A 26,501-nucleotide genomic window follows, 5' to 3' on the forward strand; every position below is an offset into this window, starting at 1 on the left:
GGTCATCCCTACCATCTACCACCTGGCTCCCCATGCACACTGTGGAAATCCTACCCAACATTTTGGTTCCCAGAGGGTGTCATGTTTCAGGGTCTCCACTGACACCAAACCCTCATTCTGAAATGCTCATCCCAAACTTGTTCTTTTCAGAAACAACTTCTCATCTTCTTTTCTCTCTCTTTCCTCAACTTTCCCCCTTATTCTTCCCTCCCCTCTTCCCTCTCTTTCTTCACTTTTTTTTTTTTCACAAAGAATAGATCTTCTTATGATGTGTGTGTTTGTTTTTTAAAGGACAGCACTGAAAGAGGGCACAGATGAAAATGAACATCACCCTTTCTGGTGGCTTTGTCCAGTGTCAGTCTAGTTAAGCCGGACCGACATTTCCCAGAAGCCCTTGCTTGTAGGGGTCCATGTGAGTGTCCGCCAGGAGAGATTATTAGCGAGCCATCTGTAAGAGTGAAGCAACAATATCGCGCTCTGAAGATGCAAGCGGGCGCCGGGCCGTGGTGGCTTCCACGCACTGTGGTCACCTGCTGGCCGCTCTTGTGGGAGCTGGGCAGCACCCGGCCCCACAGCGACTGCAGGTCCCGCTGCTCCTGCGTCCTGGGCTGGGCGCCTGGCATCGGCATGGGTAAGGGCAGCTTCCCTGCAGGTCCCTATGCACACGCTTTGTCCTCATGAGGCCTAATTGTCCACGTGCATTGTGGTTAGTCCTGCCAGGTCCCACTTGGTCCTCGCCGTTGTCCACATCTAGCTTTCCTCCCTGACTGCCTGTGTGGCTGAGCCACAGAGATTCCCTCCCAGTCCTGGATGCCAGGTGACAGCCTGCACAGACGCGTGCCAGCTCCCACAACCGCATACACTCCAGGTTCTAAGCAAGTCCTTAGTCCAGAGGAGCTCAGTTCTCAGTTCACGGAGTCCCTCCCATCTCAGTACTTTTCCCTCAGTGCCCCGAGGCCAAAAGAAACACCAAACTGTTCCACGTAAGTGGTTAGATCCAAACAACTTAAGTGCTTTTGTGTAGAGCTGTTTGAAAATACATACAAATGGAAAGAAAACATAATATTTGATTTGATTTTTAAATAATCAGTGTCAGTGGGATATGCACACCTGTTGGGCACAGCCCCATTCTCGAATCTTGGAATCCCCTGGACACTGTCACCCTCAGTTCCTGCTCCCTAGGGCTTTCTCTCAAACCACTGGAAACTGCCCTGCAAAGATATAGCAACTTTGAAAGGAATGTACTACAGTCTAATATTGAAACTGTAAACTACCTCAAACTCGTAGTTCCTGGGATGTCCAAGAACTGGTTCTCAAAGAGATATTTGTACCTTCATATTTATAGCAGCATTATTCACAATAGCCAAAACATGAAAGCAAGTCAAGTATCCATCAATGAATACGTGGATAAGCAAAATGTAGTATATACGTACCATGGAATATTATTCAGCCGTAAAAAGGAAGGCAATTCTGATGTAGGCTACAACATGGATGGAACTTAAGGACATTACGGTCAGTGAAATAGCCATCCACAAAAACATAAATACTGCGTGATCCCATGATTCCATGGGGGCTTGGGGGTCAGGTGGGAAGTGAGAAGTTATTTTTTAATGGGTATGGACTTTCAGTTTTCCAAGATGAAAAGAATTCTGGAGCTGGATGGTGGTGATGCTTGCACATTATAAATGTATTTATACTACCACTTAACTGTGCATTTAAAAATGGTTACGATGGTATATTTTATGTGTATCTTACCACAAAAAAAAAAAGCCACAGAAAAAAGAAAATAAAATGATACACATTAAAAACCTCAGAATGGGACTTCGGCTTTGGGTCATTCCATTTTCTCCATTCATCTGCTAACAGGTTATTTCTATCCCTTGGCTATTGTGGATAATTCAGTAATAAACAAGGGGACACAGATTTCTGTTCGGGATCATGATCCTTTGGATATATATCCGGAAGTGGGATTGCTGGGTCAAGAAAAGCCTAGGGCAGTGTGACCTCCTTCTCCCCAGACAAAAGTTTGCTAAACCTTCGTAGTACCAGTTTCTTTGCACAAAGACAACCTGTAAACATAGCAGGTCCCCGCTCAGCCAGTGTTGCTCAGTGATTGAGCATCAATCACTTGAACCAGGAGGTCACGGTTCAATTCCCAGTCAGTGCCCAGGTTGCTGGCTCGATCCCCAGTGTGGGGCATGCAGGAGGCAGCCGATCAATGATTCTCTCTTATCATTGATGTTTCTATACCTCGCTCCCTTTCCCTTCCTCTCTCTGAAATCAATAAAAACATTAAAATAAAAACACATAGTAGGTCCCCACCTGAATGGAAGGGTGGCTTGGTAAGAGCATGTCTAAAAAGAGAGAGGGCAGCCCAGTGGTGTCACTGTGTTGTAGGTGGGGTGTCCAGTCCCTTAGGGTGCTTTCTGACTGGTGCATGCCTTCCTCCCCTTGGCTGTCCTGGCACCACGGGCTCCATGGCTGCCCCACCCATTCCACCTGGGCTCTGTTGGTGTCCCTGTGTCTGTCCACCTCACTGAGCAGAGGGTTCTTCGAGAACAGACCTCCATCCTGTACCTGTGTCTCCTAGGGTTTGCTTTGACTGGAGCAGGTTCTCAGTTGCCATGTGGGATTGAATTGATTTGCGCAAGCAAAAATGGGGAAAACGGGCAAGTTCAAGTGTATCTGTTCCGTAGAATTCAGTGCAGGCACCAAAACAAAGCTTTGAGATAATTTATTGACTTGAAAGAGCAATCGCACATGCTACTACTTAAAAACAACAAGCAGAAGGGTGAGTACCAAAGTCCATCTTTGTTATAATCATAAACACGCACCAGAGAAAAAACAAACGGAAAGAAAGTATACAAAAAACGTGCAGCGGTTGCCTGTAGGCAGTGGGGTTTGTGGGTGATTTTGATGCTGAGTTTTTCCCCCCTTTGCATTTTAAAGCATTTCTAGAAACAATTTTTGTTATTGGAAAATGATTTTTTAAGGAACTACAAATCTTAGAAATAAGGGAACAGAGCCATGATAAATGGGAGGTGCTTGGTGAGCGGTGAAGTGTTAGAGACATTTAGGATAAATAAGTTTGAGTTTAGGGCCCTCTCAACCTCCTACATCAAGACAGAGTCCCCACCCCATGCTGCCTGTAGACAGTCTCCTGTCTTCCAGCCTCAACGCCATCAGCTCACACACTGGTCGTTTTTCTGATGATGGGCGCAAGGTGGGAGCCAGAGATCCAGAGGAAGAAAAGCAAGCCGGTCTCCTTTGGCCTGTTAGTAATTTCTGCCATAAAGCCATCAGAATCTCCTGCTCCAGCACCCGATTGACAGGGAAGGGAGATTCCAGAAATATTCAGAAAGAAAGGAATGGTCATGGGAATAATGACTCCCTCCCTTCTATGGCTTTTCCACAAGTACACACGGTCTGTGTGGAGACCACTGCCTGAACTGTTTGTTATTTGTGGATACAAAAATCATCCTGAAGGGAAGTTCCACTGCCAACATCAGTTTCCCAATCCTATTTCCCATTAGATCTCAAGTTCTTCCATCACGAGTTCTATGTTTCTCAGGGTTTCCAGGAGCCCAAACCCTGCAGTGGGGTGGGGGTTGCAGTGGGGGCAGCTGCTGACTCCTGAATGGCTCCAGCCTCTGAGCCAAGTCAACGGTGGGAAATCACTATCTGCAAGTTCATGGGTGGTGGGGATAGAGGAGAGGGGGTGCTCAGTGGCTCTGTTTACAAATGTGAATGTTCACAAATCTGAAACCCTGTTTGGGCTCAAGCCCTGCACTGGCACCCTTTGTCTGGTCTTCTGGAATGTTCTCCAGTTCACTCATTCATTTCCAGGGAGAAGTTCATGGAGAAGACTCAAGCCCCAGAGGTGATTTAGTCTAGACCACCTCAACCCTAGGGCGTGTCCGTCTTTCCACGCTGTGCCTATGGTCCGGGTTTGGCGGGGACAGCCCAGCTGCCTCCTCTCCACCAGCGGGCCTGCCAGGCCCCTCTTGCAGGGGCCTTAGTCAGAACCCATTAGAGAGCTCCTGCTCTGCGGTGGAGGGGGACAGGGAGCTGGTCCTCTCCAGACTCTCGGTGCGGAGGAAGGGGAGCCATTTGGCCAGGGGCACGGCCAGGAGACTGTGGAACAGCTGGCGCAGGTACTTGCGGAACCTCTCGCCCACAAAGACATAGATGATGGGGTTGATGCAGCAGTGCGTGTAGGCGATCACCTCCGTCACCTGGATGGCCAGGTCCAGCTGTTTGCTCTGCTCACACTCATCAACCAAAAAGACGCCTTGAAAAGCAGAAATAAGCATAGTCAGGTTGTAGGGGGTCCAAAAGAGAAAGAAGAGGATCATGATGACAAAAATGAGGCGGACGGCTCTGGACTTCTTCTCATTGGGACGTCTGAGCAGAATCTTTATAATTCCTGTGTAGCAGACGATCATGACCACCAGGGGCAGAATCAGCCCCAAGATGTTCAGTTTCAGAGCCTGGAACTGTTGCCACTGTTTTAGGTGTTGGTGAGGGAAATGGAGGCTGCAGGTGTAATGACTGATCTCTTTCTGGACCTTAGAAAAGTAGAAGCCCGGGATGGCAGCCAGGATGGCCAGGCCCCAAGTGACGAGGCTGGTGATGATACCAAAGGTGACAGTCCGGGCCCGCAGGGCAAACACAGCATGGACAATGGCCAGGTACCTGTCGATGGTCAGCAGGATCATGAAAAAGATCTCACTGTACAGGCCTATGTAGTAAAGCCCCGACAGCAACTTACATGTGCCTTCGCTGAACCTCCAGCTATCCTTCAGATTGTAGTCAACCCAGAAGGGCAGCGTGAAGAGGAAGAGCAGGTCAGACAAGGCCAGGTTGAGGAGGTAGATGCTGGTCATGCTCTTGAGCCTCTTGTACTGCATGAGGACCAGGACCACCAGGATGTTGCCAATAAGGCCAATGACAAATACTAGGGAGTACAAGGGGGGCAGCAGCTGAGACCCAAAAGCCCTCACCTCTCCTTTTTGGCATGGGGTTGATGTCCCATAGTCATATTCTGTGGTCACATCATAGTCCTCTGGAGTGGTTGACGTTTCCATGCTGGCTTCTCCCCTGGATCCAGGAAGATGGTTTCTGGATGGACTTTGCTGTCAAAGACAGCAGGCTATGGACAACAAAGACAAGGCAGTGATTATATGTCCTCAGCCACTTGACAACTCTTTACTGAGTGCCTCCTGTGCACCACGCCCTGGGACCCAATGTTGAGCAAGGTCCTCTCTGCCCTCGTGGAAACTATAGTTTAATGGAGGGAAAAGGGATAGTAAACAACTGAGTGCAGAAGTCATGAATTCAATTACTTTGGCAATGAGCATTGTGAAGGAAAAGTCCAATGGATGGAGAACCCAGACAAAGGGAGACCTCCCCACATTCTTCATCACCAATGCTTCCCTCATGTTTCCTATGGACTTGGCATTGGACTTGGTGTTAAACAAGCCTGGCGGGGGTACCATTATTGCTCCCCATTTTAGAAGCGATGACACAGAATTCCCGAGTGGTTAGGGCACATATCTGGTGAGAATGAGAGCTGGAGCTCCAACCCGGTGCCCATCCCTGAAACCACTGCCTCCAATCACAGAGCAATGACCTTGCACTTTGGAGTCCACAGAAGGACATGGGAAAGAAAACAGTCCTGGCTGAGAGTCAAAAACTCACCAATGGGTCTTCATGGCTTTTGGGGCTAAAAAGTTTCTCAGCTGGAGTGACATAGGGCTTGGGGGGCATGTGAAAATGTGTAGACGTTTGATCTTTTTTGCTTGTCACAAAGACTAGGGATGCTCCTGTCATTTGGTAGGCAGGGCCAAGGATGTGCTACAGGGCAGAAATTATCCCACCCAAACCCCAGTAGTGCTGCCATAGTGAAATTCTAGGAGGCCAACCCCGTCTCTTCATTGAAGGCATCAGGGACACCAGGGTGAGCTCAGCCTGGCCCACATTACACGGCCCTGAAGGGGCACAGGCAGGTCTACAGTAACTGTAGGCCTCCCGTGAGAGCTGTAAGGATTCAGAGGAAAGCTCAGGCTGGGGGAGTGGGGCAACCTGGCCAGAGAAGAGGAGCTTCTGAGGAGGAAGAGCTCAGAACAGCTTCAAGCCATGAGGTGTTACACAACAACCAGATGGACGCTGCAGTTCCGCTGAAAAAAGCTTTTAAATATTTTTACCCAAGGTTGCCTTGAAACAAGCAAAAACAAACATAAATAATAGCTTGCTATTACAGGACTTCTCAACCCCGGCTTTTTAACCCTCCTTTTCAATTCTTTCTGACCACTTACTGAAGACACCTCCCCAAAGGGAGCATGGGCTTTGGTGTAACTGACCAGCTGTGTGACCTTGAAGAAGTTAATCTACCGCTCTGAGCCCCAGTTCCTCACCTGTAGTGTGGGAAAGTAACAGTTACCTTGAAGGGCTACTGTAAGGTAAAGTATGAGAAAAGCCACCCCTGGCACTTACCAGGACCTTAGTAAGTATTAGGGGACTTCTTTCCCTGAGGCCTGTTGCCACCAGAAGTGTCCCAGGCTGCAATCCTATTCTGGCTGATCACCCCCACCCCCCCCATCTCTATGTAGTAAATCTAGAAAGTGAATTCTGCTTGACAATGACAAACACATCAGCCCCTCCCATATGAACTGTGCTTTGAAATTTTCAATATGTTGCTGCCAATCTGAATTGCTTTGACTTAAACACCAGTCAATAAAGTAGGTGGCACCTATATTTGTTAGGTTTGATCAAATAATCGAATCAATATCCCCTCCCTGGGAAACTGACCTTTAGATCATTTCAAAACTGACATTTCCTTTCACTTAGACCACATTCCATTTGCTAAGACCAGTAACTTTCCCCTCCGGACTTGCCCAGGATCCGGACCTGCACAGAGAATTCCCTGCCAAAAAAAGCCCACCTAGAGTCCTTTAAGATCTCTGACTCCCCATCCCTAGGTGCTGATGCCATTTGGGGGCTCAGCCCATTTGGTTTCCAGATGAACTAATAAATTTATAATTATTTACCACTTTCGGCCTTGTTCGAACCTCCTTCAGTGACCCTAACATTTGGTGCCAAGAGGGTTCCTTGGGGAATGGGAGCCATTTCCCCGGCTTCAGTCACCCCAAGTTTGCTCCTCAGAGAGAGGTAGGCAGTGGCAGCTCGTCCTAGGCTTACTTCCAAATTCTACTAGAGTGAAATGATCATTGGACGCAATTAAAGCCTCCTTCCTTATGGTTCCTCCCAAACCAGCCAATGAGGACACCAGATCAGGAACTTCTCCTTCCCATTGCTGACCCTCCACCCCACACTGGCTAATCTTCTCTAGGTGAGTGACAATTTCCCGCATCTCGAGTCTTCTGTCCACTTACTCTCACTGGCTTCGAAAAAGTCTCTCTTCTTGAAAGTCCTATCGCTAGACCAGAAGATTCCTTGGCCATACAGCCTCAGATCCTTCGAAACTGGGGGCGCCCCATCTGGAGGGTCACCCCTCGTTTCTCCTGGTGATTTGTATAGTGGTAGGGATGTCTGCCCTAAATAGTCACCTTTGGACTTACGGTCTGTCACTCACCCTTCCTCTCTCATGGGCCACACTAATTCTCCTTATCATGGGGAACACTTCCTCTGCACCCCTTAAAATGACCTCTCTTGGCTATCTCCTTAAAAATCTTGACCGCCTTAGACTCACGGAGGAGATCAGGCCCAAGCGCCTCATTTTCCTTTGTAACACAACCGCCTCATTGTCCTTTTGACAGAGAGCTCTGAAGAAAAAATATTCAGTGCCAAAAAATCCTTGAGGAGGGAAATGTTAGAGAGCCCCCCAGAGCAAGGACGATGGGCCAGGTACAGAAACTCACCAGGGCAGAAAGCTCTGGACAAAACTGGGAAAACAAGAACCTCGCCCCCAGGGTAACCTATCCTCCCCTTTCCTATCACTAGTCAGGCAGTTTGGACCCCTGACCTTTTCCTCCCTAAAAATAACATCTAGGCCTTAGTTGTATTTCTGCTCCAGGCCCAGAAAAGCAGCAAAACCAGACAAGTGACACTGTGGCTGCCTCAGGACCAGCTTTTACCTCCCAAGTCACTCAACAGGTTTCCTCAGCCTTGGGTGTCACATATAAACCCCACCTGGCATCCTAATCAAACACTGACTGTAATTAATGATCTGGCATGTGCTAGAGATTTTTTTTCTACATTCCTTCTTAATAGGAGAGAGTTCTACTCAAAACAGGGATGATCAACTGGACAGGAACCTGTACTCTAGTCTCTCTCTCACCCAACGAGACGTAGCCCCTAATAATTAGTCTTACCTGTCCCAGTAACCCATCATATCCAACACAAAAGGGCAGTGCAGATAATCACTCTCCTCATAACCCACGGTATCTCAGCAGGTGCTGGAACTGGCATAGGGGGCTTAACCATTGCTCTATCATATTTTGAACTCCTGTCTCAGGACCTACAAGAAAGCCTAGACGACATTGCCAAAAATTTAGTTCAAATTCAGGATCAGATAGATTCACTAGTGGCTGTCACCCTCCAAAATTGGAGAGGACTACATCTCCTAACCACACCTCTTTCTTGAAGAAGAACATTGTTTTTATGTCAATTAGTCTGGCCTAGTCAGGGATGCCATCCAAAAATTAACAGAAAGGGCCACAAAGGTTAGAGGTCAGTCAACTTCATGGGACTACTGGCTAAAAAATATAAATTGGTATACCTGGCTACTTCCCTTCATAGGACCATTAACATTCCTATTCCTCATCCATGTTTTTGACCCCTATATTCTGTACTATTTTTCATCTTTCCTTTAGGACCCCCTTTGAGCCTTCGCCAACCAGTCTCTCAGGGAAATCATGCTGCTGCAACCCCTCACTCCAACCAAAAGGCATCTATACCGTGTTCCAGCCAACTGCAATCAAAGTCCATCCCCTTTTGATCTTGATGTCCCCTCTCAGGGGAAAATAACTATGGAAGAAATGACATCCGTCCTTATTCCATAAAACAAAAAGCCTGGAATGTTAGGTCTGATAAAAATAATCGAATTGATACTCTTCCCCTGGGAAACTATCCTTTAGATCATTTCGAAACCGACATTCCCTTTTGCTTAGACCACATTCTGTTTGCTAAAACCAGTAACTTTCCCCTCCGGACTTGCCCAGGATCTGGACCCACCCAGAGAATTCCACGCTGAAAAAGCCCATCTAGAGTCCTTTAAAATCTCTGACTCCCCGTCCCTGAGTCAGGGATATTATCTGGGGGCTCAGACCATCTCGTTTCCAGATGATCTAATAAATTTACAATTCTTTACCACCTTTGGCCTCATGCGTTCCTCCTTTGGTGACCCTAACAATATCAGAATCCCCAACTTCAATCTGGAATCTCTAGTGCTCTTCCTTCTACACTGCTTAATGAATGCTTCCTTCCTGCTTAGAAATTTATACTTCTGCAGTGACCATTGGAAATTAACGCAGATGGGGGGTGTTGGGCACCCCAGTTGGGGGGCTGTTATTTCCTGCCAAATCCATTCCTCTGGCTCACTCCTCCACCTTTGGACTTGCCCCTTGATTGAATAATTAGCCCTCTTTCTGGAGAAACCCAGGCTGGCAGTCACTAACAAAGCTGTGTCGACAATTTCTGATTTCTGCTGCCACTGCCAGTGCTGGCAGATCGGCTTGACAGTCAGCATTTCGGGGCCCAGTGGGTTTACAGTGGAAGCAACAAGCACTTTGGAAGCACAAAGAGCAACTAGTGCAAGACTGACTCCACGAGCCCAGTTTTGGGGGGAATTTTGGCCAAGGCGAAGGCACGTTGAGCCAGCATTGTCAGATGCTAGTTAAACAGAGTCATCTCCATACCCCCGACCTCCAATTCCAGTCCCTGTTTTCCCAACTTGTGGGCACCATGTAGTAACTCCAGGACACACTGCTCCCTGAAAGGGTTAAAGAGAATAAAACCGGGCAGAGGAAACTTATTGTGCTTAGCAGAGATCTTGCAAGAAGTTTGCAGCCTTGAGCACCGTATAGCTTAGATAACCAGAGGATACCTGGCAATGGGAGATTGAAGGACCAGACCCTTACGCCAACAGAAACTGCCTGTAGCCAGCAATAGCTGACAAAAGCCTTCCTTCAGTCGAGGCTGACTCCTTTTTTCGGATTCAGCCCACCTGCACCCAGACGCCTGAAATAAAAATTCTTTTGATACACGATGGCTTCATGTCATAGGTGCTCGACCCTGGCCCACTCCAAACCTTTCACTCCCAAAGGGAGATGGGCTGGGGTGGGGCCTTGGAGGAGAAACCAAGGACCCTGTGGCCATCCAACCTACAGCCATGTCTTAGCTGCAAAAGTCTGCCCCAAGGTCATTACACAGTGGTCAGTTCTGGCCCTGGAGCCAGGAACCTTTCAATGCCATTATTCTCCTACCTGGGAAGTGATGAGTCTCTGAGCAGAGAAAGGGCAGTCTGCGAGGGTAAAGACCCAGGCCTGGTGGTGTGCAGCTGGCTGATCCTGGCTCATAAGAACCAACTGTTTGCATGTCCTCCCAACTCCTCATTCAGCATTTGGTAGCTTGAAATCAACCGCAGTGGGAATATTTACACGCGGAAATTGGCAAGACTAGAAATCAGGGCTCTTTTCAGGAGAACCCATTATGAAATATTTAGCAGCACATCACCCCCCCCCCCCTCCGCCGCCCGCCCCCCCCCCCCCCCCCCAGTCTCAATAGCCAAGAGTTGTCCTGCTAGTCAGAGTGGGGACTAAAAAGTCAATGAGTGGCACACAGCCTGGTGGCAGGTTTTGCAAACTTCTGGGAACTTCTAACTGGAAATCTGAGACCCTCCAGATACGGAGGAACAGTTGGAGTAGATACCTCCAGGCAGCCTCCATGCCCCTCTACCTTCGGAACAAAATTCTGCTGCCTCTTTGTTAGTGAAACAGAATAGATGCATCCCAAGAAGTCATCTGGCCAACTCCCTGCCTTCAGGTGGGTGAAATTCTACCTCCTTCAAGCTCAGCCCACCGTCTGACTTTGAGGATCCCTGGTTCTAGTCTTCTTAAGAAGTTGGTTCAGTACCAGAGCGTCCTTGCACCTGCAGGGGCTTTTCTAATTCCTCCCTCCCTCTTGCTACAATGACTTCATACAACATGTATGGCTTTCATTTACACGGGGGAAACTTGGCAAGTAATTTCCTCTAGAATAGCCTTCCACAGAAAGTGCCTCTTGTCCCTTAATACTGGGCTGACTTTTTAAATCAGTAGCCAACAACCTATTATTCAAGAAAGCTTCCCTTATTTAGCAAAAATGAAAACCTATTTTATGTATGAGTACCCAGTCTTATAAATCCACCCACTTTCAGTATGGCTACACAGTTCACTGCCTTACAAGTGCATCAACAGGCTACTCAGACACCTGCCTGGTCCTCGAAGGATCCCTCCCCCACTCCCCTTGGAGGAGATAGACAGATAAAGCAATGATCCCCTGCAACGTGAGCAGGACCACAGTCCTTCCCAGCTGCCTGCATGTATGCAAATCAGATTGCCCTACACAGAAACTGACAAGACAGAAAAGACAGGTGCCACTTACTCTGGCGTCAAGGGATTTTGTCCACGAAGTCTTTGTTTCTAGAGCTTTCAGAGTCTCTGTTTGCAAGGTTCAAGGTCCTGATAGAGTAAGAAGTCCTTAGCTTCCTATGTAATGATGGAGATAGGATTCTGGGGTGCTCAGGTGTTCAGAATAAGAAAGGGAAAAAATTCTTCATTTTGTAGAGTTGGGTGTCCATGAATGGCCACAATGCCCACCGGTGGCCAGTTCCTGGAGCTGAGTTCACTCAAAGGATTTTTTTTTTTGGTCACTTGACTGCACTTCTGCCTGGAGAGCTCTGTTTTAAGGGGATTGGGTAGGGTGGATTGGGGTGGAGTTGAGTTGGGCGAGGGAGGAGCAATGAGGTGTTCCCAGAAAGTGTGGAGCAATTGAGGCCTGAAAATGGAGGGATAGGCAGATGCAGGGCGTGGAGTTCTTGTGGTCAGTGAGTAGCCTTTTTTTATTTTTTTAAATAAAGACTGTAAGTGGGAGGATTTAAACTGAGTCCTTTGTTCCTCAAAATGACCTGGCTACTCGAGAGGCAGCAGCTTCTCTTGGGCGCCCCCTACATTCTTAACTTCTGACTGCTCACTGTCCCTCTCTTCTCCCCAGTTTGCCCCCTCCCCCACCCCCACCCTCAACACCCCACAGAGTTGATTTTACCTAGAGGAGCCTCCAGCCTGAAGTGAACACAGGTCTGCAGGATAGAGTTTGGCCACCTCTTCTGAGTCCGGGCTCCTGTTTCTCGCAATGGTCCAACACAGGCCAACTTCAAATCCCAGCTCTCCGCTTGAGACACGGGCAGATCACTAGCCTTTCTAAGTCTTGGTTCTCCCACCATCAAATGAGAATATTGAATGCTAAGTCTTGGTTCTCCCACCATCAAATGAGAATATTGAATGCTGAGGCTCATAGGAGGATGCAGGAGGTCTTCTTGTGTGAAAAATGCCAGGGGCACAAGGGAAAATATCTGATAAGTGATGCTTATCATGATTCTCTCCACAACTACCAATATCTGCTCTGTGCTTGAGTCTATCTCAGTTTCCATCTGCTTTTCTGTCCCTGTTAGCCTTTCTCACAGTCCGCCCCAAAGTGCCATGCAGAAATCATAAACCTGAACGTGCTTTGAAAATGCTCAGTTTTTCAAGGCTCAGTTTCCTCATCTGTAAAAATGAAGACTTTAGATGAGGTGCCCCAGTGTCCCCTTCCTGGGAACATCCCAGGAGACTGCTGGGTTGGGTCTCCCCTCTTTGACAGCCTGTTCACAGAGAGATGGTGAAAGAGAGAGGTAAAAAGGTAACAGAGCCCTAACTGGTCTGGCTCAGTGGATAGAGCGTTGGCCTGCAGAGTGAAGAGTCCCAGGTTCGATTCCAGTCAAGGGCATGTACCTTGGCTGCAGGCACATCCCCAGTAGGGGGTGTGCAGGAGGCAGCTGATCGATGTTTCTCTCTCATCGATGTTTCTAACTCTCTATTCCCTCTCCCTTCCTCTCTGTAAAAAATCGATAAAATATTTTTTTTAAAAAAGGTAACAGATTGACAATGATGGCCATCGGCCTGGAACTTGCCACCTTTGTGCAGAGAGCAGGGTGTATGTGGAGGGGTGCATGTCAGTGACGGGCCTCTGAAATCAGTCCTTTATTTACATCCTAGGCCAGTGATGGCGAACCTATGACACACATATCAGAGGTGACACACGAACTCATTTTTTTGGTTGATTTTTCTTTGTTAAATGGCATTTAAATATATAAAATAAATATCAAAAATATAAGTCTTTGTTTTGCTATGGTTGCAAATATCAAAAAATTTCTATATGTGACACGGCACCAGAGTTAAGTTAGGGTTTTTCAAAATGCTGACACGCCGAGCTCAAAAGGTTCGCCATCACTGTCCTAGACCTACCTTTTACCGACTGTGGGCATGTTCATTAAGCTCCTAAGTGTCTCAGTCCTCTTCTGTGAAGCAAAGTTAACATGGATCAAGTGGAATGCTCAGACACTGCTGGTGGAAGTATGAATTGGTACAACCACTTGGAAAGCTGTCTAGTGGTAGGTCAAGTGACACCTATGCCTTTACCTACCCAGACACTCCACCAATGTGCAAGAGGCCGGCCCTGCCGGCTACAAAGATCCTTCCAATAACTTCCTGAGAGAAAGATTAGTGGAAGGAGCTGTTGGCTTGAGCCCAACCTTCCTGTCCCAGGGTGGTCCCAAGACCCTGCCCCCAGGAGCTGGGACAGGATGGGTCTAATTAAAGGAAGCTGTGCACTCGTCCCTGCTGCTCCAGCAATTACTTCCTCTCGTACACTCAAGGCTGGGGTTGACCTGAGCTCTCCTGCAAGAAACTTCTGGCCCTTTCATAACTTCTGAAGATTGTTTGTTTGTTTTTCATGTGCTGCTATGTTCTAATCTGACTGCTGCTTCCTTTGTCCTGGCTGTTGTTTTGGTTGTTTCCTCCTGAAAGATTTCTGCTTTAGTTGATGTGACATTGAGAATCTGGAAGATCGGAGGGTAATAGTTTTGGGGTCAGGTTGCTCCATATAACTTAGTAGACCTGTGAGCTGAGGACCATGAGTAGCCTGAAAGCAGCACCAACAATAACTTGCCCATCTTGGGAAGGACCAGGACAGAACAAGCTCCTGTAGACCTCGGGGAAAACGGTTCGGGTCCTGCCTTCACATTTGGTCACGATGTCATCCTCATCTTCAGCTGAAGGACAGCAGGCACCTGTCCTTCTGACGGCTGTACCGTGCAGGTGGGAAAGAGCACCTGAGAGGTCATCTCAGCTCTGCCTGTCACTCCTCCGTGGCTCTTGCCAAGTCCTTGCTGAATCTCCGTTTCCTCGTCTATAACACAGGGTAGCAAGAGCATCCCTGCCGACCTCCTGGGGCTGCTGTGGAGACCCCTGTCAAGATGAGAGAATGGGCCAGAGAGCAGTTTGCAACTGTGTCGTGATGGCCACGCAGGAGGCCAGCATCTCCCAGAGTTCTCCTAAGGAACCCCAGTTCTGAGGGATGTTAATGGGTGTTATTTGGAAAAGAACTTTTTTCAATGTTAAGAATAGGTTTGGGACTTTCTGGGTTAACAGAATATAAATCGATTCTTCACTGCAGGCCTTCTCAGAGACCTGCGTGTACTCTGAATCTCCGTGAGTGTTTTCCAAACAGCATAGGAGAGAAGCATAATGTGGAAAACTGGGAGGTTCCACACAACACCCTCTACGAGCAATGGCAGATTAGAGAACACAACAGTCCTTCCATGGAGGACACAGGCATCATCTTGACAGTTATCACGTTAATGCTTGGATCATAAGAGACATCGTCTACAGTCTTTACAGATGGTTTAAAATTGTAATGGAGTCTGTATTGAAAAAAAGGAAGGGTAAAAACTGGGCTGAATTAAAAAAAGAGAGAGAGACATCAAATACATGGGCTAGATTCGTTAGTTTAACCAGTGATAGCTAAAGAGGAGCCACAACCTGAAAGACACTGAGGCTCTTGATACCAAAAATGGCACAGGAGAAAGCTTCGGGCCACGTGGGAAGAACCTGAGCGAGATCCTCGGAGTCACCTCATGGCCTGCCAGAGTCTGCAGACTCCTGAGTCATATTCCTATCAGGAATCGTATGTGGTTGTGTTTATCCTCACGGGAAGTAACCCCCGTTTTAACTTCTTCTAAAGCTGAATTTCTGGATGAAATAGGCTCCCAAGACAGCCCCCCTTCTGGGAGACCCTCCTAACACCGTTCTTGTTCAAGGGGCTAGAAATCAGACCCTTGTAACCTCTCCACCCAGGGATGCCTCATATAACCCATGGCAAAGGCCAATTTTCTAATAACATAAAATAACTAAGAACTTCTTAGCTTCTCTTTTTCAGACCAGAAGCTTCCAGTTCCTCTACCTCTTCGCTGACAGGGGTTCCACTGACCCAGCTGGTTGAGTGCTGGCTGGTTAGCTCCCTCCAGTTGCGGGCCCAGGATGCCCAGATCCTTCTGGTAGAATGTCTGTCCTTTCTTCCTATCTTTTCTGCATCATTTCAAGCATATAGCACCGTCCTACATACCTAGCAGCTGTTCATAAACACGTGGTGAATTTCATTGACTTGTCCACTTAGCCATTTCATCAAAAATGGCACCAAACATGGTCAGAGCTCTTCCCACAAATGTAGGGTGAGCACCGGCTCTGTGCCCAGCACCGTGCTAAGTCCCCTGCACACATCCGCACAGAAGCAGGCACTGGGCTCTGCCCTGTGAAGCTTATGCCATATGTTACTCTGCCCACATCATGCTTGCTTAGCCCTTTTGCACATTTATCCAGTTGGCTCCATAGCACCCCTGTGATGTGGTTATTATTTCCAGTTTACTGGTGAGGCCGCTGAGGTCCAGGTAGACGATATGATTAACCCAAGGTCATGCAGCTGTAGGTACTACAACTGAAACTCGAACTCCAGTTTTCTTGGGTTGTGAAAACTTGTGCTACAACCTGCCTCATTGAAATAGCCTCTTGAGCTCTGCAGAACAATTAAGTTATCCTCTAGTCCAGTGGTCGGCAAACTGCGGCCCCTTGAGTGTGGCTCTTCCACAAAATACCACGTGCGGGCGTGCACGTATGATTGAAACTTCATGGCCACACTGAAGGGGCCAAAGAGCCGCATGTGGCTCTCGAGCTGCGGTTTGCCAACCACAGCTCTAGTCAACATTCTTCCTGCACAGGGAAATTCCAATCTTGTTTCATTATCCTGCTTCTCCATGGGTTAAAGCAATTATTTGAGAATCATCACCCCTGCCTAGCTGGTGTGGCTCAGTGGTTGAGCATCAACCTATGAACCAGGAAGTCATGGTTTGGTTCCCGGTTAGGGCGAATGTCTGGGTTGCAGGCTTGATCCCCAGTATGGGGCATGCAGGAGGCAGCCGATCAATGATTCCCTGTCATCATTGATGTTTCTCTCTCTCCCCCTCTCCCTTTCTCTCTGAAATCAATACAAATATATTTTTTTAAAAAAAAGAATTATCACCCCTTCCTCAAAAATGAGCAATGCCAAGCAAAAGCAGAACCTCTAAGAACCCTTTAGGAACTGTTCAACATCAGCAACATTCTTAAGGATTACTCAACTGAGTGTGCGATATTGATAATTGAAAACAAGAACTGCACCAAACTTGATATCTTTCTGGAAACTTGCAAAACCTGAGACAGTAGCCTGTTCAGAAAAGGAAGTTGTGTTGTTTCCCACATTTCTAACTCTGAACAGATGGTACTGCAAGTTCATCAGTGGCGAGACCTAAGCTGTCACTGGACGCCTAAAGGACTTTGCTAAATTAGCAGGTACCGCTTGTCTTCTTTTTATTTTCATTTGGGGGAGGATTTACTAAATGCAAAAGAAGCTGTTTACTTAGAAGAGACTTCCAGGTAGACTGTCAGATTTCTAGGAAAGAGGAAATGGAGCGAGGGGTCTAGGTGGGTGGAAGCAATACCTCCCAGGAGTGCCCTTGAATGAGGGAGGCAGAGGGGAGGGAGATCCACCCCAGTTTAGTAAGTAGCATGGGGCCAAAGTGGGAGAGTGTGTTGTAAAATATGTCCATTATCTTCTTGCTTTCTCCCATTTCCCTGTCTTTCTCCCACTCACACCAAGATACGTTTGTCCCTTCCACTCATCCTGACTCAGCCTTTTATGCCTGTTCGGTCACTATACCCATAACTGTGCCCATGTTGCCTTCCCTAAGGCTTTCATAAATTCTCAACTAATTGAGAAGCTGACTGACCACTCCACAAGGGTTACACGTAGTAGTTTTGTGTTTATCGATACTGACTTGTAAGAAAACTTGTTTCAAGTTTTCATTGAAAATCCACTCTGAGTCAGACTATTAGATGAGTCAGCGGACTGATCTGGTGTCTTTTTGTCTGAATCTACGAGGTTGACTGCTTTGCCTGGCCCTGTGTTAGAGGGTGGGTAGGGACAGAAATCTTTTCTAATCTAGGAAACCTTGGATTGGCTGGAGATGGCAATTAAGTGTTAGTTGATGAGTATTTGGGGGGAGGAAGGTGGGAATAGGGTGTCTTTAGCATATGGAAGCAATAGGAGTTGGAACACATTTGCAGCTCTTGTCAGAGGTGGTGATGATAACATTGAACCATGCAGGCTGAGTTACTTCTGCTGGGGAAAGAAATCACTGTATGACTCAATAAGAGAAAAACAGATATAGCCATTTGAATAAAAAGGGTAGAGGGCACAAACAGATAATTCATAGAAAAGGAAATACGCGTGACTAATAATTACAGTTTAAAAAGAAATTAAATAAATGTTACTTACAACAATAACGACATCCCTTTGGCCATATAATTGGCAAAATAATTATGTTCTTTTTAAACCTTCTCTGTGTTGATGGATGCTTGCTGAGAAGGGTATCATCACCTACTAGTGCCAAGAGTAAATATATTGTTACACACTTTCTGGGAGCAATTTGGCAAAATGCATCAAGAGCCTTAGCAATATGACTGCAAGTAGAAATGGTTCTTTGGGAAATCTACATTAAGGAAATAACAAAAAATGCAGGCAAATATGTTTATTGCAGCATTTTTTATAAAAGTGCAAATTGGAAACAATTATTCATCAATAAGACAATGATTAATCACAAATATCTATACAATATGTTGGAATCATTACAAATTATATTTTCTAATAACTTAATTTCCATCTCCAGCCAATCCAAGTTTTCCTAGATTAGAAAAGATTTCTATCCCTACCCACCCTCTAACACAGGTCCAGGCAAAGCAGTCAACCTTGTAGATTCAGACAAAAAGACACCAGATGGAACTAGATGCAGGATATAAAATTTAAACTATCAGAATATAAAATAATTCACAAGGGTGATATCAATGACAACACACATGATACCTAGAAAAGAGACAGTGGTTCTCTCTCCATGGCACAGGCGGGGGTGGAAGGACCAGGGGCCAGGAAGCTGAACCCTCTGATCATGCTGAACACCCCCAGCCACAGCCAGCACCTTGCTCCCTCTCCTCCCCAAGGGCCATTTCTGCAGGGTGGATGCCCCTGGCTCCTTCGCTCATCTTCACTGGGTAGGGTTTCCTCTTGACTGCGTTTCAGTTGGGCAATGTTCGCATTAAATGTCTTGCCTGGGACCTAGCACAGTGCTCTGGATACAGTCCTGGACCACTTTAAAAACACCATCACCTGCTAATCTGTAATTCTAGGTGACCATAAGGTTAGCTTGTGATGAGGTTTTTGAAAAAAAACTCCCTGCATGTAAACTTGGATCACATTAAGAGAAGTGTTGTATGCAAATCATGGAAAGTGACCATTTACACAGCATCCTAAATTGGTTAAAAGTCAGTCCCCAGTCTGGGTGGTTGTACATCAGCTCCAGCCAAGATCAAAAAGGAGAAGCAAGCCACTAACATTTCTAAGCAAAAATCAAATGCTTCATCTAGCATAGCCTCCACCTCAGGTTTCTTAGGTCTCCGCTGTGGTTTCAAGTTCTGATCATAATAAGCCCTTTGTCAAGTAATTTGCCTAGGGTTTCAACCCAATTACCTTAGGTATTTGCTAAGTCTTCCAGTGGTCACTGCTTCTAAGCACTAGCCTTCAGGTACAATTTAATTGTAAGCAAATATAGAAAAATTTCAAATTTTACAACTTTAAAAATGATCATCCACTTTCCTGCCACCACTATTGTTACTTTTTGTCCATTGCCTTTTATATGTACATATAGTTCCATGTTGTGATCTCAATTTAGGCACCGTCCTTTCTCTCCATTTTTCATGAACATTTGTCTGTGTTTCTACCTGGTCTCCAGGACTGTTTACAATGACTGCATAATAAATACTCTATTGTGTAAATGGACTACAGTTTGTTCAGAATATCCTTCATGTGTCCAACATTTAGGCTGTTTCCATTTCTTTGTCTCTTTCTATAATGAAAATGATGCCACAGTGGACACCTTTGTGCACAATTGTGCTTTCCCCTTAAGGGTAAATTCCTAGGAGATGAGCTACTAGGAATTTCTTTCAATCAAAGAAAGCTTGATGATTCTTGTTATATAGAAGATTTCTAAAACTTATCAAATAATGACTCGGTGCTCCAGGTTCCTGGGAGCAACCTCACCAGCATTTGAGTGTCATCATTAAAATGTGTGTGTGTGTTTTTTGTGATCATTAAAATGGCATTCTAAACCTAAATATATTTTCTAAAGAAGTGCCTCCAAATATTAAATGATTATACTCAATTCAGCTTTGCAAAATTCATTAAAATTTAAACCTATGACTACAAGACGATGCTTGTCAACATGGAGAGGTATTTGCTAAATATTCGACACTGAAAAGGGAGGCTGCCTATATATTGTTAGGATGAACTACCCTTAATCTCTTCTGCTCAGACATGTTTCTGAAATAGACAGTGTTATAAGCCCTTTCCCATAGCTTGGGGCAGACAGCTGGCGTCTGCAAGATAAGAACTCCTCTCCACCTGACTGACCTGTGCACTCTCCTCCCTGCCTCCCTGGACCGACTCCTGCCCTTCCCTCCCCTCCATTCCTTCTGCTTGACCATCTGGCGCACCCACACCCTGCATACTTCTACCCTACATAAGAGAATCTAACCATCCCCTTGGGGCTGACATCCACACTCAATGGTTTATTGTGAGAGAATGCAATAATACAGCGTCCCTTACTTGGCTCCTCCCCCTGCAGAACTAATTTTGGTGCCCAAACCACGGGCCTGTGGGAACCCCCACACCTGACTGCAGGCTTCTTCAGACCACACCGTCCACTCAAATTTCTGATAAGCATTACTTCCCTTGACCCTCCGATTTGCCAGCATTTGCCTCACCAAAGTCCTCGCATGCGAGGCAGGAGGGTCCACTCTGCCAGGGCCAGATCCCTGGCGACCCTGTGTTAGTGGGACGCCCTAACATAGCAGTCAGCCTTCCGCTTCTCTCTGGCTGGGACGCCTTCCTTCAGACTTCTCACCTCTGGGATAAACTTCTTAGTCTCCTATCCCCTTCTCCACCACACCAACCCATTATGGGGAACCAGCACCCTTTGGGTTGCCTCAAAGCCAATATCAGACCCAAAGGGCTCATTTTCTACTGCAACACGGCTTGGCCCCAACATGATAATGAGGTCTCTCCGCCTGGCTCCTGTGGGCACGGACCTAACATATATATTTCTTTGGACCTGGCTGGACAGGAATGTGGGGAGGAGGCTCCTCTCCTTCTGCCTCCAGGAATCGTGAGGAAAGAGACAATGGTCATGGGAGGAAGCCATCACACCTGTGGTTCCCTATCTTTCCCATCCAGGCTTTGACCGGAGTTGCTGTGTGCGGAGGACTCTGATAAATTGGGGGGAACCCTGTCTCTCCCTGCAACTCACCTCTTTGCCCACATGGGATAGCAGTTAAGTAGGAGGTCAGGCGGCAAAAAAATCTAGTCTGCCCTCTTGAGAGCTCCTGGTTTGTATGAGGCCTGGGTGCCTGTCCATTCTGAAGGGTCCTGAGCCAGGACCCTGATGGGATGTGGTATTGACAGAGGGGTCTCGGTTCCACCCAGAGCTAAGGGAACACTTTCACCTGGAGGAGGTCACAGTGTCCAAGGAAGACCAAGAATCCATGGATCATGATGCCATTAGCTATAAACCATTGCAGCACATGCCAGCAAAAGGCTCAGGGTTGGGACGAGGTTGCCTCAACCCTGTATTTTAAAAATATATTTTTTATTGATTTCAGAGAGGAAGGGAGAGGGAGAGAGAAATAGAAACATCGATGATGGGAGAGACTCATTGATCGGCTGCTTCCTGCACACCCCACACTGAGGATTGCGCCTGCAAACCAGGCATGTGCCCTGACTGGGAAATGAACTCTGACCTCCTGATTCATAGGTCGACGCTCACCCACTGAGCCATGCCAGCCGGGCACCCCTGCCATTTTAGAAAGGACCAATGAGAGAAGACAAGAAACTAAAATTGTGAGCTGGCAACAACTTTAGGTTTTACTAATTTCTCTCTATGTTGCCAGGCAAAGTTTAAACCACTTTGACTCAAATTTGTGAATTTTGTTTTTGGCTCCCCAGCGAGCGCAAAGCTGGTAACAGAGATCCTAATAGTTTTGGACACTGCAGAGGCTTCATTTGCATGGCACAGTGGAGCTGTGCGAAGAGCAGTTTTAGTGAACCAGCTAAAGCAGTATCATCTCATTTTTGGGGGGTAAAGTGTATACCCATGTGTACACATCGCAGGGAGAAATGTTCATATTAGTGCTAAACTCAGCATGATGAGATTTGGGGTGCTTCTCAACTTTCATTTTTTGCTTTCCTTTATTGTTGATGTTTGTTTCTTTACTATTGTTGTCTTATTTTTCTGAAATGTACAAAGCCATTTTTAAAAGCCTAATTCAAACCTCCTAACTATTTCAGATTTAAGTATTCATTTTCAGCAAAACTGTGTAGACAGATGAAAAGCGCATCTAACTACATGAAGCCAGTTTCCATATTTCTGACCCCATGTGATTGGTAATTCTGGACTCTTGACTCTATAGATCCTGCTTGTGCGCTCCCCTATGTGTTGCACTCTAGCGCCCCCTAAAGGTTCCCCAAATGTTAGCTCACCGACCATGTTGATTTTATGGAAGTGACATGTGATTTAAAGGCATGGTCGTCAAGTTGAACAAAACTTCAGGAAAATTTTTTAAATTGTCTTGTTTTTACATCAGTCTGGGAGAGAAGGAAAGGAAATACAAAGAATGAATGCTGAACAGAGGCTACTACACCTTTGCTGTCTGGAGCGGGCAGCTCTACTCCTTTGACATTAAAGCAGGGAGGGACGCTCTCTGTGGTTGTAAATGCATAACACATAGAAGGATGTGGGTTTTTTCTCAGCTGCTGTGGATTATGCCATTAGGAATAAGACTGCTGATAAGATCAGATCAATCGGCCATTCCTCCGTGTTCCAGCTGGAAAACCTGCCTGTGTCACTGATGTACTGGGTCAGAGCCATGCAAACAGTTCCGCAGAGCCCCATTTTCCTAATTTCATCTGCAATGGCTTCTCGTTGCCTTTCTTTCACTTCTGCTTCTTTCCCATGTTACAGCTGTTCTGAGTTTCACATGCGGCCTCATGTGCACTGTCTCATCTGGTCCTTACCACAACCTCAAGCAGTATCATGATCCTTATTTTCGAGATGAGCTAATGAGGCTCAGAGGTGAGGGCTTGTCCTAGGCCTGCAGCTGGTGAGAGGAAGGGCCAGGACCGGCTACTGTGCCTCCCGCCCACACAGAACCCTAGCAGGGCAGATCTTTGGGGACTCAGTGCTCTGTTAGGGAGCAAAGACAAGTCCTGGCCATTGGCTCTAGTTGTTGCTTTTCTAGGACTTGCCTGGAGAAACACCCACTGTCTTAAACATTCATGTCCTTCCCCATCCTCCGTATAGAGAGGATTGAGTCGGCAGAATGTCCTCCGAGGCAGTGGTGCAGGGACTTACTGTCCTTCCTAAGACGCCTTCCTCGTCTGGTTTTCCTCTTTCTCCGGTGAAGTCTGTAATTCTAAGAAAAGCAGGCACTGACCCTGGGGATCCTGATCTTAAAAATGTCAAATCTGATAAGGAATCCATCCCATTGGCCTACATGACAGGCTTGTCTCAGTATAATGAGGAGCAGAAAGGGGGTAAATTAACTTAGGTTAATACTGCTTATAGCTGTAATTGTTATAATAGTAATAAATCTAATAGCTACATCATCAAAAGTTAAACTTAAAAATCACTGCATTTGACTCTAGTGATGATAAAATTGGTCATAGATACTGAAGATCTAGTCTGAACTTAAAAAGATATGTATATTTTTTTAAAAATAGATTTTTATTGATTTCAGAGAGGAAGGGAGAGGGAGAGAAAGACATATCAATGATGAGAGTCATTGATTGGCTGCCTCCTGCACACTCCCTGCTGGGAATTGAGCCCAAAACCTGGGCATGTGCCTGGACTGGGAATAGAACTATGACCTCCTGGTTCATAGGTCAATGCTCAACCACTGAGCCACACCAGCTGGGCAAAAAAAATTTTTTTTAATCCTCACTCTAGGACACACTTTCATTGATTTTTAGAGAGAGAGGAAGGGAGAGTGAAACATCCATGTGAGAGAGAAACATCAATTGGTTTCCTCCTGTATGCACCTCAACAGGAGGAAACCTGGGTATGTGCCCTGTCTGGGAATCAAACCCATAACCTGAATGAGACGACACTCCAACCAACTGAGCCACACCAGCCAGGGCTAGCCTGAACTTTTGTATTCACTTGTTAGAGAGTTTGGGGTAAATAACTAAATTTCTTCAAAGTTCAATTTCCCCATTAGCTATGGTGACCAGCACATTATCATAAGGCCAGGGAGAGAGGTCATTTTTTATAATAACAATAATCACTATTATTAGTAAAAGCATTTAGTTTTTAAATAGGTAAGATGATTTTGAAAGTCATATATAAACCGTGAAACATAAAATGCAAACTATCTTAAAAGTTACAGTGATAGGAATAACGATGATATTATTGTTTTTGTCATTGTTTTCCAGCCTGTGTTTTCCTGTTTTGTACTTCTTTCAAATGCTTTCAGAAATCAACATCCCCAGGCTTCACCGCCACCCACAGCCTTTCTGTCTCCTTTCTCATTGCGGTCATGCTGACTTTCCAATCTTCCATCTGGCATTGCTGACTCCTCCCTCATAGCAGCTCTGATGGACACACTGAAGTACCTCTGCACACACAGGCTGTTTATCACATGTGGTTTTGTTGGGTAAGTAACAAACCAACTGGGATTCAGAAACAGTGGTCGTGGCTAATTGTGGGGTTGTTTCTGCTTCTTCTACCGCAGGGACCAGAGACATGGCAACCACAATAGTCTGGCCTGAGATGGAGGGAGAGACCACCTTCTACGAGTATGGGCTCTCCACACCATGTGTCAAAGCCGACGTCCAAGTGCTGGGGACCCAGCTGCTGCCCCCACTCTACGCCCTGGTGTTCGGGGTGGGGCTGCTGGGCAACGTGATGGTGGTGGTGATCCTCACAAAGTACAGGCGCCTCTGCATTCTGACCAACATCTACCTGCTCAACCTGGCCATCTGTGACTTGCTCTTCCTCGTCACGCTGCCCTTCTGGATCCACTATCTGAAGTGGAATGAGTGGGTTTTTGGCCACTGTATGTGCAAGTTGCTCTCGGGGCTTTACTGCATCGGCTTGTACGGGGAGATCTTTTTCATCATCCTGCTGACCTTAGACCGGTATCTGGCCATCGTCCATGCCGTGTTTGCCCTGCGGGCCCGGACCGTCACTATTGGCATCATAAGCAGTGTCATCACGTGGGCCCTGGCGGGGCTGGTGGCCCTCCCTGAATTTATCTTCCATAAGGCCCAGGAGCAGTCCGGAATGCTGTTCTGTAGTTCCCTGTACCCCGAGGACGAGGAGGACGCCTGGAAGCATTTTTATGCCGTGAGGATGAACCTCTTGAGCCTGGCTCTGCCCCTGCTCATTATGGTGGTCTGCTACTCCGGAATCATCAAGACGCTGATGAGATGCCCCAGCAGGAAAAAGCACAAGGCCATCCGGCTCATTTTCATCATCATGGCGGTCTTTTTCATTTTCTGGGCCCCCTACAACCTGGTGGTCCTTCTCTCCGCTTTTCAAAAGATCTTCTTTGACATCAGCTGCGTGCGGAGCAAACAGCTGGACGTGGCCTTGCAGGTGACGGAGGTGATCTCCTACACGCACTGCTGCGTCAACCCCATCATCTACGCCTTCGTCGGGGAGAGGTTCCGGAAGCACCTGCGCCACTTCTTCCACAGGCAGGTGGTGGTGCGCCTGGGCAAATGCCACCTCTTCCTTCCCAGTGAGAAACTGGAAAGAACCAGCTCTGTGTCCCCATCAACAGGGGAGCAGGAACTCTCTGCTGTATTTTAGGTCGGATACAGGAAACGGCCTCAAGAAGATGCGCTGGGCACATGAAGCAAATGCATTGGCGCCAATGACATCCGTGCTTTGAACTTCTGGTGCAACACTGAAAAAGCTCTTGAAGACATTAAAAATATAGACACAATGGTTGCGGTATATCCATGCACCACGCAGTCATTACCAGAGGCCAATGGCTGGCCAATTTACTTACTGTCAACCCTGAAAAGCAGAGCTTTGCTTGTGAAGAGTTAACATACATTTTAACGCACGTGTTAGAGAGTTAGGATATGCAGCTACAAACAGGCAAAGCTTTGTATATTGTAAATCTTCACCTCAGCCAGCTATTGACATGAATGAAACATATTTCACAAAATACAATAAATCCATTATGTTACTTCTTAAGGTGCCTAGCTCTTTCCTTGCTTGATAAAAAGGCTTTTTTTGTTTTTTTTACAGTTTATGGCTATGTACTCTCAAGTAACATAATGGTATGCCTCACCTGCTCTGATTATTCTTAATATTGAGTTGATTTTCTATTCACACCAAATGACCACATTTCCCATGAGTGACTCAACAGAAGAGCAATTTGACATTTTCAGTATAGAGGATAGAGGGCCTGCTCATAGACACTTTTTAGCCCTCAATGTACAGACACTGTACTCCTGAATGCCTGTCTCATTGCTCATTCAACCACTGTGTGTGAGGTAATATAGACAGGATACACTACCATAGCTTTCAGCTAAGGGAAGGATGCAAATTATATAAGAAAACACAATCCTTGCCTCCAGGAAACCTTTCATTGAGTAGGGGTGTAAGACAGAAACAAATAACCCCAGTGCAAAGAGGAACAAACTCAATGCTATGCCTGGTCCAGGAAGGGGGAGTCTGAGAGAGGAAGACTTCATGGAGGAAGTGGCTTTTGAGCAGGTTTATGAAGGAGGAACAGGATTGGAAAGGGAGAGGATTT

The 26,501-nt window shown here is 46.6% G+C and overlaps 2 protein-coding genes across 2 annotated transcripts; one reads left to right on the plus strand and one right to left on the minus strand.

The window, feature by feature from the left end:
* Window positions 1–2,717: 2,717 nt before the first annotated feature.
* On the minus strand, window positions 2,718–11,872 carry CCR1 (C-C motif chemokine receptor 1). The gene is made up of 2 exons (XM_070391076.1): window positions 11,605–11,872; window positions 2,718–5,152 (listed from the first exon to the last, which is right to left on the minus strand). The coding sequence occupies exon 2, from the start codon at window positions 5,085–5,087 to the stop codon at window positions 4,020–4,022; it is 1,068 nt and encodes a 355-aa protein (XP_070247177.1). The 5' UTR covers window positions 5,088–5,152; window positions 11,605–11,872; the 3' UTR covers window positions 2,718–4,019.
* Window positions 11,873–16,809: 4,937 nt separating this feature from the next.
* Window positions 16,810–25,930, plus strand: CCR3 (C-C motif chemokine receptor 3). Its single transcript, XM_070391073.1, has 2 exons — window positions 16,810–16,919; window positions 24,462–25,930. Exon 2 carries the CDS (start codon window positions 24,473–24,475, stop codon window positions 25,541–25,543), a length of 1,071 nt encoding a protein of 356 aa, XP_070247174.1. The 5' UTR covers window positions 16,810–16,919; window positions 24,462–24,472; the 3' UTR covers window positions 25,544–25,930.
* Window positions 25,931–26,501: the final 571 nt, after the last annotated feature.

The sequence above is a fragment of the Myotis yumanensis genome, unplaced genomic scaffold (assembly GCF_028538775.1).
Source record: "Myotis yumanensis isolate MYYU_CA2020_CCGP unplaced genomic scaffold, mMyoYum1.0.hap1 SCAF_14, whole genome shotgun sequence".
NCBI lineage: Eukaryota > Metazoa > Chordata > Mammalia > Chiroptera > Vespertilionidae > Myotis > Myotis yumanensis.

Coding starts and splice junctions, on each gene's coding strand:
- CCR1 (XM_070391076.1), bottom strand. CDS start 5,087: ATGGAAACGTCAACCACTCCAGAGGACTATGATGTGACCACAGAATAT.
- CCR3 (XM_070391073.1), top strand. CDS start 24,473: ATGGCAACCACAATAGTCTGGCCTGAGATGGAGGGAGAGACCACCTTC.